The following is a 17,352-nucleotide window of genomic DNA, read 5'->3' on the forward strand; positions in this document are numbered from 1 at the left end:
TTGCTACTGTTGTTCAGATTATTTATCACACTGTTGTATTAAATTTCTTCTTATTTTAACACCCGGGTTTGTGCCTCACTGCCAGCCTGACCAGCTGAGGGTTGGGGAGGGGCAACAGCAACATGGTCTCCAGTCCCAGCAGGGCCTAAACCATCACAGACACCAAGTACTTTGGAGAATGAAGGGGTTGTTTTTGCCTCTAGAAGCTACAATTTTAAACACACCATCAAAAAGTAATGCTTCTTATTAAAAACAAAAGCAAGTATGGGAAACAGTGAAGCTTTACTGTTGTGGGACTGTTTCATTTGTTGTTCCTAACAGGTATGTATTCCTCTCCAGCCCAGCTTCCTTATGTGTAAACATGTCAGTGTTTGCTCTAATACTATTTTAACCCAACTGATTGCATGATATGTGATTAACAACTGCTTGATGACTTCTGGTCACAGTTTTATTTACCTGTCAGCCCTGGGAAGGCAGCAAAGGGGAAGGGAGTAGAAGGAAGAAAGACTGAAACAAAGTTAAATTCTATTTCAGGTAAATTTATTGAGTTATAAAGAACCTGTCAGCTCCACCATATTTAAAAAGGTTTTCAAGATTATTCTAGAGCTATTACTGCTACTGAACCACAAGTTAAAAATGCATAAACAAAATCAACTATATCCATGTCAAGTGTAGAAATACCAGTTAACTTACAGGGCTTTGAGGCATACTCAAACATGGACAAAGTGTTTTCCAACCACTGATCTCTAAAGCCACCAGCAAGATTCTCATTTCTCCTTCTAATGTAGCTATGCCTGAAGATCAGGAATCCTTATACAACTGTTGATGGCAGATCGGTTCTGTTCTTCAATATACACATTTTGAATCAGGAATTTAATCAGACAGCTATTCAGAAGCAAGCATTTCAAGGCATTAAAATAATGTTAAAGAGCACAATGAAATCCCCAGTTGGTTCCATTTGATACTTTCGTGAGGTGGTATCACTGCCAGATGTGCATGTAAAATTCTGTCATCACTTTGGAGTCACAAAGCAAATGAAGTCAAACTTCCCAGGGCACTGTCACTACTGATGTCTTAAGCAGCACTGCAGAAACTGCTGTTCTCTTCTTACTGTCCATGACTTTTAAAAGCTGTTTACAGTCAATTTCATCCACTTGGCTGCAAGAAGAGATATTAATGCTCTCTACATTCACTCATCCACCTTTCCATTCCCCACTCCCTCCCCAGAAAAGATCATGAATTCTCTAAAAAGGGAAGGAGAGAGAGCAGGTCTCCCAGTTCATCTGGGTTCATTTCTAAGTATTTCAGCTGCACCTCAAGTCCTGAAGCAGTTCTACATTACAATACCACAGTGCCAAAGGGATGTGGACAGATAGACAAGGCCTGTAAGCCCACACACCTGGATGCAGGCAGTTCCCACTGACAACAGGTGGCTCTGCTTGCCTTGTTAATAAGCCTACAGTAACTTTTACTTGATACTGAAGTTGACACCTTGCAGAATGTTTGGGTAAGAACCTAAGCACTCAAGTGCCAGCAGCCCTTCTCAGGGCTTTGACAGGTGAGCAGTTGCAGATCAACAATGTAACTCTAACACTGACTTGTAAAATATCAACTAAGATTCGGAGTTACTCTATGCACAGAAAACTAAAAACCCAGAAAGGAGTAAGTTAGTATCAAACAGTAGTAGTAGGGAAGATGCAAATAGTATTTCAGATAAAAACACTGAAATATCATTGCTTGTACAAAGCAAGAGGAAACTACCAGCTTTATGTTTAAAAGAGAAATATGTAACTTTGTTCCTATTGCTACAAAAACAAAACCAAAGGGAAGCCCAAGCATCAATCATGCAAGACATTATCATCTAGCTAGTCTTTTATGGAGTATGTGTGACACTAATGGGAACTGACACCAGACCTGGAAAGTCTACCTCTGTATAGCAGGGAGACTCAGAGTCACACCATACTCACACCACTCTCCTCAAAGGAAAAAAAAAAAAGGTCCTCTTACACTTATGAAGTGAGCTACAGAGCTGCTCACTACAAAGCAGCAGCTACTCAGCTACCCTATGATTTTAAAAGTTCATACTATCATCATACTAAGGGATTTCTCACTGACTTCTCTTGAGATTTGTAGCTGGGCCATGCTGAGAACACATTTCGCTCAAACAATACATACACAAGTGCCAGCCATGTTGGTAACTGAGATCAGAATCCAGATGCTCAGGTGTTGAAACACTGGGTAAGATCTAAATTTAAGTAACAAATTTGTATTTGCAAGTAAGATTAGAGCAAGTCTTCCAATCTTCCAAAGTGGAATTATCCTGATGTTTGTATACATGAAGAAAATAAACTGCCATACAAGCTACACTACACCCAACCACAGTATGAACTGTTCGAATTTAGTGCCAAACACTCAGCAAGAATCAAGCTATGACTGTGAGGAGAATGTTATAGAACACTTTCAGGCATGGCAGAACATCCTTCCCTGCCACCATGATGGCCAAATGAGCTGTACCCAGTAACACATCTTACATGCCTTATGTATCTCTTCCAGCCCTGCAGAGAAATTGATAGAGAGAATGCCACATAATATTACCATGGAACATATTATCAAGAGATCTTTACAACTCAGGAAAGCTTAGAGGGAGATTTTCCTAGATTTAGTTTTACTGAGGTAAACAGGAATTATTTTAACAACTTGACTAAGAGATGATCAAACCTCTAGTACATGTTACTTGAGTGTTTCAGAGCTATTCAGGTCACTCATTAAGAGCTAAGTGATAATTTAAACACTGAGCAGGAAACCTCTGTGCTTCATTTGTTGACTAAAGTCTGAGTTAAATCCTATTATTGCAAGTCAACAAAACGCAGTCACACTAGGCTTTGCAAAGATGGTGGAGGAAAAGGGATTCCTTCTAGATTATTTGAAAACTGGAATATAGTGTAACAAAAGACAACTGTGGTAACTATAACAGTCTAAGCATCGCTACAAAATTCTCTGGACCATGAACTGGCCTTGGAAGACTCAAAATATCAAAGGCAAAGAACTGTACAGCTGATAGTGTTCTAAAAGACTGAAGGAACTCCATCCAGAACAAACTGTCATGGCCACTGACACAGAAGAATCATACTGAATAACTCTGTTACCTGGTAGCCACTTTATCAGTGAGAAAGTTTTACTGCCTATAACAACCTGGACTTAGTCTAGTAAACTGGTGCTTTTCCCCTTCACAGATTAGGACTGATTATTGGTATACACCAATAACATATCCCTTCATTTCTGTACTGGGCCACCCATCAACTCTACATCTGGGGTAGACTGCCCTGCAAGTTCCCATTACCTGAAGGATCTCCAGTTTTTCAGAATTTATAGCCTCATGTTGAGATCTAAATTCCAGGTTTTTTGAAAGGCAAAGGGTTAATCTACCAACCTGAGACTCAACAACTGTCCCTTCCAATTATATAGCACTTGAAATTGAGACTCTCACACAGTGCAATCTAGCAGTCATACATCAATCACCACACTTTGAAAACAGCTGGGTTAATGGGATTTTACTTCTCAGCAGATTTTACTTTCCCTTGATCTTCCACTTTTTTGATGGCAGCTTGGATAGCTTCTTGATCACCCAGAAACTGGTGAGGGCCAAGAGGGTGGAGATTCTCATCAAGTTCAAGAAGTATGGGCACACCAGTGGGGAGAGTAACATTGATGATGTCCTTATCAGAGATGCCTGCCGAATAAAAATAAAAAAAAAAGTTACACCTAGTGAACAGCTTCCTAATTGTCTATCTAGCTCAGCCTTATTTCTGAGATTATCTTGTCTTAAAACAGCCTCCAACACCACCAGCTTACTGAAGAGTCAATTGCCAGATAGTACTCAGCTTGGTTAGTGCTTTAGGAACACCTAAAGGAGGGGAGTCCCACCAAGGTGAAGACAGTTTCTTTTTTTTCAGTCTACATGTGTGAAAAACAGGAAGAGATTGCCCTGGAGATTATACCTTTCATTTAAAACAGGACATTGAGGACAATAGGTTCTCTTCCAGATCCTCCCAACTCATTCATCACAAAAGAGGATTAGAGTGCAAAGTGCTACTCCAACATGAAACCACCTCTGCTAAGCAACCAATACAAACAGCCTCTTTAAAAAGGCACAATACCAAGGTTAATTTTTCTCTTAAGTTTTTTATACAAAGCTTCTCACACAAGCTGTCTTATAAATCAATATTTAATTCTTCTAGTGTAAGAATCACTGTTTGCCCACATCTAATTTCTCAAAAACAAGTTTATAGTATCTTGCCTACAGTACTGTTTTCAGAATTACTAGGTATGGGATATTCATTTCCACTTTCAAGTGAAGGAGAAGGGAAGAAAAGTGAGAAAGTCAACTTGTACAACTTGGAGCATTTTCCCATATTTTTCCAGTTCACTAAACATGTACCTGGGGAAAAATTATTTTACCCAGCTGTGCTTAGTTCAAATATTCTGGAGCTCTAATCTTTATAAAATTGCTGGTTATTTTTTTTTTTAACACACACGCAAGTTGCTGAAGCATCCAAGTAAATTTTGAGACCAAACCTCCTATTAAAGCTTCTACAAAAGGTCTAAATATTTCTTTAAGAAGCAGTGACTGCAAATACATTATTCCACAGAAATTTCAGACAAAAGAATGCTAGCATCATTGGGAACATCAGTATTTATTTTTTGTCCCCTTTTTAGAAGCACTAACATCACAGCAGCAGCCTGCTGTTGTAAAGCAGGGCAGCTTCAAATAATTCATGCTTACAAAATGAACACAATCAAGCTTCTAAAGTGATGACACCATATAAACTAGACCAAGGTGCATGAAGAAAACATCCTCTTGAGCAGCTGACAAAACAGATGGTTCTCAGAACATATGGGTGCAAATTTAAGTAGAAAAGCAGAACATATTAACAGGAAAACCCACAAAGTCAAGCCACTGGGCAACAGTGGGATAACAACAGGTCAGAAAAAGAACTAATCATGAGGTGAGAATTATGTTATCCCCCTGCCCAGATACTACACAAGCATGCAACTTTTGCAGTGACCTATTTTTGTTTTGATTAGTCTAAGCACTTCGTTCAGCTGTACAGTTAGCCCTAAATTTCAGAAGGGCACAGAGCAAGAGAAACCTTGTAAGAAGCTTACACCTTGTTAAATACTGAGCCATCAGTCCATTAAAGAAGTCATACTCTGCCAGTTTAAACAATCCCTGTATACAAGGGATAAATAATTCACCTGTTGTAGGCAGCAGAATCAGACCTACAGAAAAGCACTCAAGGAGAATGTACAATTTTAAAACCATACAGAAATCAATGGGAAAAAATACCAAGTTCATTTACCAGACACAAGGACTATTCTCAAGGACTTTGGTTTGCAAAACAAGCAGCCAAGCTGCCTGAACTCTTATTTCAAGATTCTTAAATAGATTTTAAGAATACATGTGTGTCACCATGTTTATCAACAGAAAATCTGGCCCTAGGAAGTGTTCTGCCCACCTCTCAAACTCAGTCTCCCAGAATAAACCATTCAGATATATATAAAGCACATGAAGTCATGCAGGACAATTTAGGCAAACTACATGATGTGGTCAGGAGCCAGTATATTTAAAGGTTTCCTCTGAAGATGGATTAAACAAAACAACTAGCTACATGGATTCAGAAATGCTTTTTACAAAGCAGAGTGACCACACCAATGTCAACTAGTATTGATTTACAAAGCAAAACAGTGCAGTCTAGGAAAAACAAGCTGCAGCAAACATGTTGGCGTTCTCAGAATTATTCCTCATATAGAAGCGTTGCCTCACAGCCAGAAGGCTGGTGCCAGAAATGCAAGTTGAAGTCAGATGAAAATCCTAAAGAAACAATAGCGTCCTGTTGCTTTATTTCAGTACTGTTACTGTATTTGTATAGTATTTCTGTTCTTCAGGAAGCAAGAAGTTGATCAGGCTTGTCACACAAGCTCCTCAGTTGCAGGCAAAATGCACACATAACACTCCCCATACAACAAGTTAGGAGGACAGTAAAGCAATCACAACTTACACTCCAGACATTGCAAGTGCAAGCTATCTGCTATCCGATTACTTCATGCGCTGTAACTATAGTAAAGTGACCTTTTCTTGCACTTCATCTGAACTGGCCTGTATCACAATCCCATCCTATCCCACAGGGAAGAAGGGTTAAATCAGGGCAAGTTCTCAACTGCTGACAAGGTGCAACGGGAAGTAAGACCATTGCAAAAGCAATACTCTTCCCTCCAGTATAACACTAAAGCCTGGATCTCAGCACTTCTGAAGGGTAGGGTGTTGCTGGAAGCAGTCTTTCCCCAGGAAGGTTTAAAAGTAAGGTCCTACCTACTTACAACCATGCGAACCCACATACATTACTGAAGTACTCAGGATGTCTTCCTCAGGACCACAGGGAAGACGCTGACTGGGCAACTACATTCCTCAAGTGGACATCTCCCATGTTCTCTCTCATGAGCATCTGTCAAGCACTATTCCTTAATGGCAGTTGTATAGCAGGAAACAGTTAGGTACATGAACATTGTAAGAGTTTGGTACAGCACTTACTAGAAAAAAGATCTTCCAAAATCACATTTGAGAATTCTTTCCCAGCTCACTTACGCTCCATTTAACTGAACTAGGTCAAACACAGAGACCAGTGATATCTCTGTGCAAGTTTAAGAATTCACCTTTACCTGGTTGTCCATGAAGTGGTTTACAATACTTGCACCCTGGAAAGTCCTAGAGGCAAACCCCACTGGATTTGACTTTGAGCAACTACACCTAACTTCTACAAAGGGCTGGCACATCTTCTCCCTCCCTCTCACTTGCTCTTACCAAGTTCCTTCTATTCCTATGGTCAGAACAACACATAAAACACAACAGCTATTGAGAAAAGCTACACCCCTCCCTTCCCTGCATGTCAACTACACTTGAGGCCAGATGATTCATCCAACAAAACACAGATGATCATATGCATAAATTCAGCCACAATGGGCTTGTTCTAGAACTGGTGCTTTGTAATTGAGATCCAAATCGGGTCATAGCATCCTTCCCACACGCTTAATGAAAATACTGAAGCTTCAGCCTAATAAGTTAAATATTCAGGACCATATTCTGCCCTCCCTGCAGGTCAGCAGAGGACCTAGCTTCAGTAGGGTGGAGAATGTGAGTGGGCACAGCTTTACAGAATGTTAGCTCACTGGGCAGATTTTAAGGAAAGAAGATGATGACTGGCTACAACCATGGCCGCAGTATACTATCTATTTCTTCACCCTTATGTCTGCCAAGATTTTCTATGTCTCTACTGGGTTTGCATGGCAAGGTTTTGGTAGCAGGGGGGCTACAGGGGTGGCTTCTGCGAGAATCTGCTAGAAGCTTCCCCTGTGTCAAATAAAGCCAATGCCAGCTAGCTACAAGGCAGACCTGGCACTGGCCAAGGCTGACTCCATCAGCAATGGTGGTAACATTTCTGTGATAACATATTTAAAGAAGGGGAAAAAAACCCACAAAACCCCCAATGCTGTGCAGCAGCAAAGGACAGGAGTAAGAATGAGAAAAACAAGTCTGTAGACACCAAGATCACTGAAGGAGGGGGAGAAGGTGCTCCAAGGCCTGCAGCAGAGATTATCCCCCTGTCCTGGCTGAGATGGAGTTAGTTTTGCCCATAACAGCCCTCATACTGCTGTGCTTTGTAGTGGTAGCTAGAAAGGTGTTAACACACCAGTATTTTGGCTACTGCTGAAGAGTGCTCACACTGCATCAGGGCTGTTTGTCCAGCATTCTTCCCTACCACCCAGTAGGCTGGGGGTGGACAAGATCTTAGTAGGGGACACAGCCAGGATAGCTGACCCAAACTGACCAAAGGGATATTCCATACCATATGACTTCTGCCCATTTTTCTCTGCAAGAAAATCTATGAGGAGAAATGGCCTGGGGGGTGGGGGAAGGGGGGGCATGCATTATTGACATTTGGCTTCCAGAGCAACTGCTGTGCATACTGAAGCCCTCTTTCCAGGGAGGTGACTAGACATCACCTGCTGATGGAAAGGAGACCAATTTTTTTTGTTTACATTTGTTTCTGTGCATAGCCTTTGCTTGTGCTTTATTAAAACTGTCTTTAACTTGACCCATGAGTTTTTTCCATCTTATTTTCTTCCCCCTGCAGTCCTGCTGAGGAGTGGAGTGATAGAGCAGCTTGGTAGGCACCTGGTATCCAGCAAAGATCAACCCACCACAGTTCTAGTTCTTTTGGACACCCAACATGGGGCATGAAGAACTGTGGGCTCCTAGAGGCAAAATTAACTCCATCTCAGCCAGACCCAATACAACTCCTCATCAGTCTGACTCTGGCTGTGGTCATTACTGAGACCATCTAAATATGACACAGTGTAGGAAAGCAAACCATGAATCTATGATATTCCCATGCAGTAGAGAAATCCAGCCTGCCTTAAACTCCTCAAGCAGTCCAAGATTAAATTGGCTGAAAGAGGCATGAGACTTGCTACTACCAGCACTAGCTGTCAACTATGGCATTAGGTAAGAAAGCTCCATAACTCCTAAATAGACCCAGGCTGCACTACCACCATCAGGAACTCAAGGCAACACTGACAAATGGAGTTCTCTAAGCATGCAACTCTGAAGCCTACCAGCACACATACTGCCCCTGGACAGAGCTCTAACAAAAGGTTCCCATCTCTGGCTGAAACAGTATTGAGAGTCCCTCAAACCCACATTTCTGAAAACCAGTCACTACAACTCACATCTGAAACCTTTCTGTCCCAGCTGCAGGTCCTGATCAGGCTGTTTGCACTATCATCAGGCACTTGCCAGCCCCTTTCCTGAGGTAATTCAAACCACCAAAATGACAGAAAAATACCTTGCTGCCTATCCTTGCTGCTTCTTGCCAGTTTACAGGCCAAGTTAACTTGCAAAAAGGCTCAACGACCCCACGAGAAATAAGCAGGAGAAGCAGAGAGAAAAGACTAGGATGAATGACAGGGAGTGCAAGACTCTCATTTCAGCAGCAGTTAAGTTGTTACATTTCAAGCTGGTTTCTGTAACTACCCTCAGACACCACAGTCACATAAGTAGTATCTCCTTAAGAAAGTCAAGCAACAAAAATCAGTAAAATAAACTTACTAGATAGTCCTCAACACAATCCTTACTACAACTCAACGTGTAGCTCCAGCATGTTAAACTACTGGAATATTGTAGTAATTGTACAGTAACACACTCACTGTAAGACAAGAAAGTAGAATCCTTGAGGGCACTGCTCTCCTTGCTCACCAACCAGTGACACCAGCATCAGGCCTTCCCAGTCACCACATTCTGCCTGCAAGCCTAGTTCCAGAGCTCTGCCCCACCTCTGTGACCACAACCAGACAAGCCCAATGGGTGCAACAACTGCATCCTTCAAGAGACCAGGTAACTTCTCCCCTCATTTTTTTACCCTGAACCTGAGAAGGCTCAGTGACCACCATACCATATCCAAGAGACATCAACCTTTCAACAGGGAGGAAAATCTATAATCAGACCTTCCACAAGACCCTGTCTTGAGGTACTTAATGTCAGTCCTCAGGGTTAAATGGTTAGGAGGGAAGAAAGTTGAGACAGCCCATCGATCCTTCTGCCAGCCACATGGAAAATTAGTCTATTAGACTTGGTGTCGAATTAGTACTTCAACAAAAACTGGGCAAGGTGGTCACAGCTATTACACTAATGTTGTCTTCACAATGGGACAGTGCTAAGAGGGTATCAATCTTAAATATCAGTTATTAAATAAAAGAGCAAACTACTCCTTAAAAAAAAATCACCTGTAAATAGACCTTGTGCACCCAGGATGCTTATTTAGATTTTAGCAAATGATGCTTTCATAATCATAAGATTTTACTCTGGATGCTGAAACAATTGTACAAGTCTGATATCGTTACTTTAGATACCCTCCTCATTAACATCTTGCTATCATTCTTTTTTCAATGCATCAGAGATGGCATACCATGAAAGAAAAAAGATGGCCTGTTTAAAGACATGAGTTACAGATCATGGTCCATACCAGTAGTTGTCACAGAATAAAACAGTTGCTAAGTTACGACAAGATACTTCCACCAGCAAGCATAAGACTGCTGCCTGAAGAAGAAAATATTACTTTTAGAGAGCCTTTCCAACATTAACAACATATAATGAAAACTGCCCTCTTGTTCTGCCAATTTTTAGCTGTGCCAATGATTCCTCTGAAAGGACTCCATAAGCTTAGTTAGACTTCAAAAACTGATACCAACATAGTATCTTTGACAGGACAAAACTGCTACACTTGTCCTTGGTGGGATTACCTATAAGGAACACAGTCCAGCATCCCCACTGGACATCAACAGCTCACAGCACCAAGATCTTCAGCAGCACCCTCTGGGAGAATGTCATTCAGCCCACTGAGACAGAACAAGCTCTCAGACAAGCTGCTGTTTCTAACCTCCAAGTGCATACAAGAGTGTGGACCAGTTTGTGTTAAATACTGTTTCCAGAAAGACTACTGGGGTTTCACTTAAGTCCTCACATGCAAACCATGACAGATCCTACAGACATTTCCTATGCCTTAATGAGGTCTACTCTGAGCACTGACAAAACAAGAACAAAATCCAAACCCACAATCAAAGCCTTCTTAGTCTGACATTCTGTTGACGTGATGATCTGCATGCAAGTAGAAAGCAGATCCACATTTCAAGCTCTTCACCAGTTACTCATAACAAGGAAAACATTCAGATTGAGAATTGCAGGCCCATTTCAAAAAAATACCTCCTTGAAATAGTAGCTTCAAGCATGCTCTGGTCTTTCAGAAAATACAGTTTCACACTGAAACAATTAGAATAATTTCATCAGATCAAACTGAATTAAAACATTCATATTTACTTTAAAGTAAAGTTTCCAGGCTACATCTTCCAAGATTAAGTTATTGCTATCACTAAGACATCCAAGCAGCCACGTAGGATTGTTGCTTGAGGCATTTGGAGCCAAATTTTCTAAAAGCCAAAAACCTTGGCTCCAGCTAACAGAGGGGCCTAGAAACTTCCACTCCACTGCAGTACACACTAAGCTTGTCAAAAGTAGTCCACAAAAGAGCCCACCTAACAGTGAGTGCTATAGATACAGTAGACTGACAAACTTTAAGCACTGTTGAATCAATTCCAGCTCCAGCAAGGCCCCAGAGCAGCTCAACTCACACCCTTTCAGAAGAGAAAGGGATAGACAGCCAGCAATGCAGAAAAGGAACCTCTTAGATCCAGTCAGATAGAAGCTGGAGCTCTGAAAGAAAAGAAAGAGCAGGCTGCAATAACAGGGGTCTTAAAGCTCTGTTCACACCACCCTTCAGGCCAGCTCTGCAGCAATCCAGATCTCCACTGCATAAAGGGCAGAATAGCCATCATGTATCTGACAATTACTCCTGTGTGGGAGCTGGAGTACCTGATGGACAGTCCTCAGTCAACAGAACTAGATCATCTGCCAAGGATACTTCACATTTCCCCATGTAAGCACATGTTGGGAGGGACAAGGTTAAGAGTGTAGGTCAGCAGAGACACAGTTCTGTTCTACTTTGGTTGAGTATGGGCAGCCCTGAAGAGTAATACCCAATAGATTGTCCCAAAGAAAAGCTTTGCAGCTGCTCTAACTTACACTGTTCTCTTTGATCTCAGTGCAGCAGGGAATCCAGCCATACTAACTTTCAGGTAACCTCTAGCAGTCACTGATGCTGTCAGCTCTAGCCTTGGTGCATGCCTGCACAAAAGGTGGCCCACAGTCTCTGCTGAAGTTGTGGTCCTCCAGCATTTCACCCCCAAAGGGCTTGGCCAGCATGGCTTCATGGAATGGGTTCAGTTTGGGGGGAAGACTGGGGTGTACAGGGGAGACACTGTGGTTGCAGATCCCCCTACCCCTATTTCCTTTGTAATTCTGTCATTTCACATAGTGTGGACAACCACCTTGACAACATCAGTGGAATGGGCTGAACCAGCCTTCCTCTGTCTAAGCAGTAATCTGTACCCCAGAATTCACAGCCTCTATAATTCCAGAAGCCACTTGTACATGCTTATTCCCTGGGCTTCTGACTCCTGCTAAAGCATCAGCTGTTCTGACTGTTCCAGCATGCCTGAATGCAAAAAGTGCTCAGCAAAGTCAGAGCTGTAGAGGCACACACCAAAGGGTTTTATAACTAAAAAAGTTGAGTGGACACAATCCACTCTGAATACTTGCAACTACAACTCCAGTAGGCTGCATTTGTACATGTGTTATCATTAAATTCTATTCTACCCACAAAGAAATTAATATAGTCCATCTTCCAGTTTAGGATGACCTAAATTAGAAGCCGTGTCATTAAGGACAAGGCGGGGGAAGAATCCAGCAATGACTTAAAGATAAATCACATACTTTTCACATCCCCCCAAAATAAGCAACTTTATGCTAAGCTACCAACTTAGCTGTTTATTGGTAAACATTTTCTATATTGGGAAATACAGTATTTGCATAAGCTTTAGCAAGTACCTACCCTCTGAACTCTGTCATAGCAGTTTTTTAAAGTAAAGATTTATCAAGAATGAAGCCTCAAAAGAAAGCCACCACAGTAACAGTCAAGAATGTCTTTCACAGCCCAAGGCACTTTATTCTGCTGTGTTACAGCAATGCTTGTTTAATGAACAGAGTAATAGTTCATTCAACCTTTCCAAAGCAACCAGATAAATCTAAAAAGAGTTAGAGCCTGAAGAGTTTTTCTCTATCTAGACCAACCTCAAAGCTAGTTTGAATACAGTAGTTTAAAATGAGCAGTGAGAAACGCAGTGAAAGCATCTGGTTCTTTTCTGGACTACATTAACCTAACTAATTCTCTCCCCCTTCCACATCCCCCAGTTTAATTTCTGTTCCAATAGGCTAACTCTTTACTTTCACCTTGAAGACCACAGACATTGGTATTACATTGCCCAGTAACATATGCTACAGAACAAGATGTAAAGCTCTAAGCAGTTGAGTAAGGAGAAGAGGGAAAAACTATAAGACAGACCCTTACCTTCCAGGTGCTTCAGCAATGCCCTGCTGCTGTTACCATGAGCAGAGATGAGGATCATTTTGCCACTTTTCAGTTCTGGCACTATTTTTTCATTCCAATAGGGAAGGAGTCTATCAAGCACATCTTTTAGACTTTCAGCCTTTGGGAGATTATCCTGAGAGACATCACTGCATTTATACCGGCGATCATTGTATATCTCTTCATAGTAAGGATGTGATTCAGCTATGGGAGGTGGGGTAACATCATAACTTCTCCTCCATATTTTCACTTGCTCCTCCCCATGATTCAGAGCCATTTCAGCTCTGTTGAGACCAATCAGTGCACCATAGTGACGTTCATTCAGCCGCCAGGAACTCTGAATGGGAACCCACTCTTGGCCCATCTCTTCCAAGATAAGCCACGCAGTCTGGATGGAACGGCTGAGTACAGAGGTGAAGACGAGGTCAAACTCAAAGCCCAGTGCCTTAAGGTGTTTGCCACAGTTCTGAGCTTCCTTTATCCCATCACTGCTCAGCTTCTGGTCCACCCAGCTGCAGAAGCGATTCTCCTTGTTCCAGGCTCCTTCCCCATGTCTCAGAAGAACAAGCCTGTACTTAGCCATTTTGGTTGCAGCTTAGCACAGATGACAACAGGTCTGGCATCTAATAACGGTGCATCTGGACAGAGACATTAGACAGATACATCAAACATCTCACAGATAATACATTACAAGTAGTCATATGGCAGCAAAGAGTAGACAATTAAGAATCAAAACAATCAAATACAAGTGTCTGCTGAGTATGTTTTTACCTTTGAGGTCTCTGAACTCCTCAAAGTGTTGCAACTAGCCCACTTAACCAATTGGTTATCAGCAGATTTGCACAAGCTGCTCCTGCCTACAGACTTCCCTCAAATGCTTAAACAGAGCCTCATTCAACATCAGAGGCTCCCAGACAGAGAATTAGATCTTGTTCTCACTAGTGAACTTAGAGTTGAGACATGGAGCCCAAGCTCCTAAAAGCTGCCCAGACCCACACTGCTGCCAAGGGAATGCACGCACAGACAGCAGCTGTGATCCTCAGACAGAGCAACTGGAGAGGATGACCAGAATTGGAAACAGTAATGCACAGAACCTTATTAACTTTCCTCAAAGGAGACATCACTATACTCATGCTCTGCATAATTTGTTTCCTCACATCCCCATCCTGTCCTGCTAATTATGCCAGTTTCTGCTTCATTTTTCCCCAGGCCACCTCCTCCATCATCACTCCACACAAGTGTGACAACACAGCTACTTTGGGGATGCAACACACAACTAGTGAGTCCTCATTTCACCGAATCCAGAAGTGATCTCGGATTATTCCACCCCCTTCCTGACTTTCAAGTATATTTTTTCTTCTTATGTCTATGAATTACAATGCCAGATTCTGAGGCACCAGGATTAATGTTTTTACTTATGCAGTGGGCACAAATGGCATATTTGCTGACCTCATTAAATAACAGACAGCTACATATTCATAAGGTCAAACAGCATCTTTCCCTGCTCCTTTGACTAAGCAACACCACCTCTGGATTGTCTTCAATGGCAGACAGATTTTGACCACCCACCCAAGCTTTTGCAACATGGCCAAAGATCTTCTAGCAGATTGTGAGATGTCTGAAAAGCCCATCTAACACAGCACTGCAACTCTGAAATCCCCACCTGATCATTCTGACCTGTCACAGACTAGATATCAATGGTCAGAATAAGGGAAAAAGTAGAAAAATACAACTCTCCGCACTGGCAGTGCTCTCAAAACCATGGACAGTGGGACACTGAGGTCCAATTTCTGCACACCCAACTTTGGATCAGGTTTCCATAAGAGACATACATATGGGAGCTCCTATCATCTCAAATCAGTTGGAGCTGGTTCAATCACACTCCAAGTCCTCAAGTGTCTCAAATTCAGGCCTGCTGTGACCCTGAATTAGGTCAATAGGACAGGTCAGGCCCATGCATTCTGGGTTTTGGGAAGCACGCAGCACAGTATCAGCATTCATTTTTACAAGATTTTCAAAAAGTGCATAGAAAAGTTGAATTCATTAACAACCTCAGTAATTTGATCTTAACTGTAACAGCAGCTTACTTCTTCACTCCCACAAAAGACAAACTACATCACACAGGGACACTACACAACACCTCCCCAGCTCTTAACTACTGGTACAGCTCAAGATTAAAAAGCCTTTGAGAACTGAGATTTTTAGAGTATCAGGAGGTATTGTCTGACACACAATAGACAGTTGTTAAATACAAAGGAAAGTCCACTGTGATTTCATGCAAAGGAGGCCTGAATTTTGCGTACAAGGATCATTCCAGACAAAATCCCTTGCATGTCCTACTATTTACACTCATAATAATCAGTTGCACATTGAGCAGAGCAATCAACTATGGTTAGAATTCAGGCATCATCTCACATCAGATACAATACTAAAGTACACCCTTTAAGCTCCCAGGTTTGTAACAAAAAGAAGAATCAGATCACATTGGCTTTAGATGGAAATGCTTTCTCTAACATCCCATAGGTATAACTAAATATTGCAGTGCCTTCACAACATGAACTACTACACAAAACATAGTTCCATAAAAAGCTCTATCTCTGCTGATACCTCATTGTTCAGACTAATTGACTGTATTATCCACAGGAACAGATTGCATATTTTACAAAACCAAGTTAAGACTGAACAATAAAGGAGATGCACCTGTTCGCACAAGTTCTTAGCTGGCTACTGCTGGTCAAAACCAATAAACAACTCAATGAATATAACTAAAAAAAGTCTCATACAAAGACCCAAGATCATCTGGGGACCATAAACTCCAGTTATACAAAAGAACAGGCAGAATCACCATTCTTAAACAAATTTAGGAAGGACTGGCAGTCACAGGGTTGTTTAAATACCATTCTACTTATGGAATCATTTAAGCTAGAAAGCCTTAGAGCAACACATGGAAATAATCCTACTCACCTTTCCTATGGCAAAGGAATAACCTACACCAATCTCAGCACATACTCAAGAGCTGCTTTATATGGAGGCCACCACACACTCGGCTCATTACCTGCAGGAAGAGAATAAACACCAAATGCTCACACAAAAAGAAGCCAGAAGTGCAAATGGTTATGACAACCATCATCTGCTCTCAGAGCTGTAAGAAAATAGAGTACACACCCCTTGTAAAGGCTGGGAAAGCTACCAATTCCCTTCTCCCAAAAAAATGCAAATGTACAGCTCCTGCACTTCCAACAAGGGAAAATCTCTTGTCTCCCAGATGACCCAGGATATCATTTGCTCCCCAAGATTTGTTTAAACTGCAACTACTATAGCTCTAGTGCACAGAAATAAACCTCTGAGACACCATGGAGAATACAGCCAGCATACATGGACCGAGAACAGAAACACAGAGTTCCAGCTCAGCTAAGAACAGAGCAAGGTGCTTAGGACAACATCTTACATTTGCAGAGCTTTTAGCCAAGCACAGTTTTAAGGTCTAACTGCCAGAAGAAGTCGTTTCCAAGACTCCTCACTAACCAGCACAAGCTCACCTGCTCAGCCCTTTTATGTAAGTCCCTGTGAGGTCTGCGGTCCACCTGTGTCCCTCTCAGCCTTCCCTAAGAACGGAGACTTACCCACTAGAATGGCAGAAACTCCACACACATATACGGGGTGCCTCATAGCTACAGCCCCCTCAGTAAGCCGCTACCTGCCCCGGGCCCCTGCACCACCGTCCTTTCCCCTCAAGGATCCCCCCCACACACACACCCGGCCAGGCCCGGGCCCCGGCACCTGCCAAGGGCGCCCACGTACACCCCGGCACTCCCCGCCTCAGCGAGTCTCCCCCAGGCCCCGGCAACCCCACTCCGCGGGGCCCGCCGGCACAGCCCCTCCGAGGGAGCACCCCCGTCGCCTTGGGCTCCGGCGCCCTCCCCCCATGCTCCTCTTCAGAGAGTTAACGGACTAAATCCGCGCTGCCTCACCGGGATCACCGCGGCCGGTCACAGCCCGCCCGCAACGCCGCTGCCGCCGCCGCGCCGGGAGAGGAAAGCTGGGCCCCGCGTCTTAATGAGGCCTCGGCGGCCCCGCGCCCGCGAAGCTGCGTGAATCTGACTGGCTGCTCCAGAGGATGAGCACCGCCCTCGACCAATGATACCGGGCCTTTGGGCGGTGACGCGCGGGGGGCGTGGTGCCCACGGGCGCGCTGGGAAGGGAGCCGAGCCCGGGCCGTCCGGGGCGCCCCAGCATCCTCGTCCCGCGGAGTGTGGGGGTG

The 17,352-nt window shown here is 42.9% G+C and overlaps 1 protein-coding gene across 3 annotated transcripts; it reads right to left on the bottom strand.

Annotated features, from left to right (window-relative positions):
- Positions 1-301: 301 nt before the first annotated feature.
- On the bottom strand, positions 302-17,180 carry BPGM (bisphosphoglycerate mutase). 3 transcript variants are annotated; one of them, XM_026868451.1, is made up of 6 exons: positions 17,063-17,180; positions 16,056-16,146; positions 14,838-15,014; positions 14,211-14,214; positions 13,074-13,729; positions 302-3,730 (listed from the first exon to the last, which is right to left on the bottom strand). In XM_026868451.1, exons 5-6 carry the CDS (start codon positions 13,672-13,674, stop codon positions 3,552-3,554), a joined length of 780 nt encoding a protein of 259 aa, XP_026724252.1. In that variant the 5' UTR covers positions 13,675-13,729; positions 14,211-14,214; positions 14,838-15,014; positions 16,056-16,146; positions 17,063-17,180; the 3' UTR covers positions 302-3,551. The 3 variants fall into 3 exon arrangements, with proteins under 3 accessions (XP_026724252.1, XP_026724250.1, XP_026724251.1); XM_026868449.1 differs by lacking the exons at positions 14,211-14,214; positions 14,838-15,014 and having other exon boundaries at positions 303-3,730; XM_026868450.1 differs by lacking the exons at positions 14,211-14,214; positions 14,838-15,014 and having other exon boundaries at positions 303-3,730; positions 17,072-17,114.
- Positions 17,181-17,352: the final 172 nt, after the last annotated feature.

Source organism: Athene cunicularia (genome assembly GCF_003259725.1).
Source record: "Athene cunicularia isolate RWA chromosome 1 unlocalized genomic scaffold, athCun1 chr1_part2, whole genome shotgun sequence".
Taxonomy (NCBI): Eukaryota; Metazoa; Chordata; class Aves; order Strigiformes; family Strigidae; genus Athene; species Athene cunicularia.

What these genes read in the sequence shown, in the direction of transcription:
- BPGM (XM_026868451.1), bottom strand. Translation starts at nt 13,674, where the DNA reads ATGGCTAAGTACAGGCTTGTTCTTCTGAGACATGGGGAAGGAGCCTGG. An exon ending in ATTGCTGAAGCACCTGGAAG is followed by an intron (nt 3,731 to 13,073) that starts GTAAGGGTCTGT and finishes TTTATTCGGCAG; the next exon opens with GCATCTCTGATAAGGACATC.